General features: G+C 39.6%; 1 protein-coding gene across 1 annotated transcript in view; it reads left to right on the top strand.

Annotated features, from left to right (window-relative positions):
• The window catches only part of LOC118737443 (peroxidase), a 100,630-nt gene that overhangs the window by 76,758 nt on the left and 22,012 nt on the right, over positions 1-1,860 (top strand). The window contains exon 4 of the mRNA XM_036467938.1: positions 101-191. Coding sequence (XP_036323831.1) covers positions 101-191 — 91 coding nt within the window. The remainder of the gene's footprint in view (positions 1-100; positions 192-1,860) is intronic.

The following is a 1,860-nucleotide window of genomic DNA, read 5'->3' as shown; positions in this document are numbered from 1 at the left end:
AATACGTGAGTACTACTTACATGCTATATAAATAAGTAACTAATGATCTCCCACATCTCCCACAATAAATAGCTAAAGTAAAATTAATTCACAATTTTAGATGTGGCGCAACCGAAGGGCGATTGGAAGGCGGATGAATTGGCTACGGTCGGTGAATTGCTGCTGGATATTTCTATCCAGTTAGCTAGGACGTAAGTACTAGGTTTTTGTATGCTTAAATCAGTTCCCACCTACACACCTTGTGCGGGAGAAGCTGTTTCAAGTTTTATATGGAGGCGCACAGATTAAAGAAGGGATTCGGAGCTTTATAACATATATTGTACAAGTCATTAGAAAGAAATTATTTTTTCGGGTTTTCTGTTTATTTTAAATAAAATAAACGTTAAACGCGGATTTTTTAGTCCAGTAATAACAGTTAAACTTGGCCATACAATTAAATAAAAAGCTTATCAAAACTAAATGCCAGCTATTCAAAAATATTTCAATTAAAAATTGCATCTAATTGCCATTTAACAAACTGTAAAGTTAGAACCACGGAAACGGCTCGACATTCTTTGTACTCAATAATTAAGAGTTCACTTGAAAATATGGAAATCGCTCTATTAAGTAAAGATCACACGATTTATATATTTGTACATTTGGCAGTCACAGAGTGGTGTTGTCTAGAAACTTTTAAATAGAATGAGATCAGCTCAATAACAACTTTCCAAACAATCCGTAACGGTGAAAATGGACAAATCTGTATAAATGTACAAATCGTGTGATCCCAGCTTTAGCACTTCGCAATATTGCGAGAGCTTTTAAAGGCATATTTTTATTAGTGTCTTCTGCCATCATACTACGGATGCATAAGACATTCTCCGATGGACCACCTATCCAGCTATACCAGCCTTGATTTCTGACCCCACTTTCTTCCAAAAACTCCAATTCAACATTCCATGCCATGCCCAGTGTGGCTTTAGGAATAATTCTCTCAAGATGGTAGTTCCTATCAAATTTCTTATCTAGCCTGTTCCATAGACACTTGGCGGCATCAGGGTATTCAAAAATTGTACCACCCAGTGTGACCGAACTAAGGGCTGATTTTTCCCTTGTTGTAACGGGTACAGTAATGGCCTTCTGAGGACTTATGTATGCACTTTAAGTAGATGGTTCAGAATCTCGCATACTTATTCCGTTATTAGACTCCTTTGCTTATACTCATGTATAAGCATCTGTGTAACCGTTTTGCCAGCACGAAAGCTTACGTTTCGTCAAAGTGAAAACAGGTATTGCGCTGTCAGGAAAACATTGCTTTCTCTGGCAGTGAAATGAATGAAGCCTGAAGTGGTATTTAGATTTACCGCTTGCACTACTGTGTCGACTTCGGTTAGCACTCGCGCTGTAGAGCACACACTAACAGAGCCCAAGAAAAGCGTGCTATCAGTGTCTTAAACCGAAAATACTTCGGACCCCACGTCGTTAACAGCTGAACTCGACGAAAATTCGACTAAATACTAATGTGGAGCTTTTGCTAAGCAGACAGATTTGGGGGTGCAATTGCTTCGGACTATACCGCTACGTCTCCTTGCGCGTGTCCAATGGCTCTGCCGCAGACTGCAATCGCCCTGCAGACTGCTGACAAAGTCGGACTGACGTCTGATGTATAGCCTTGGTCCGGGAGTGAAGTTTCTGTTAAATATTGTTCTTTAATTTTTCCCACGAGTATTGCGAGCTGAGAAAGTACAGCACGGAAATTTCGAAAATTTTTAATTTTTGAAACTAGTGTTCCACCTAGGATTTAGGGTAATTTATAGGGAAGCAGTCACAGCTCAGTGCAATGGGGTATAGTCATTGCGCTGGGTATGCAGTTACAGTTGC

This window comes from Rhagoletis pomonella, unplaced genomic scaffold (genome assembly GCF_013731165.1).
Source record: "Rhagoletis pomonella isolate Grant_MI unplaced genomic scaffold, Rhpom_1.0 Rhpom_scaffold_00004, whole genome shotgun sequence".
NCBI classification, from domain to species: Eukaryota; Metazoa; Arthropoda; class Insecta; order Diptera; family Tephritidae; genus Rhagoletis; species Rhagoletis pomonella.
Note: the sequence above shows the minus strand (reverse complement) of the source record. Positions and strands in the feature narration are given on the sequence as shown.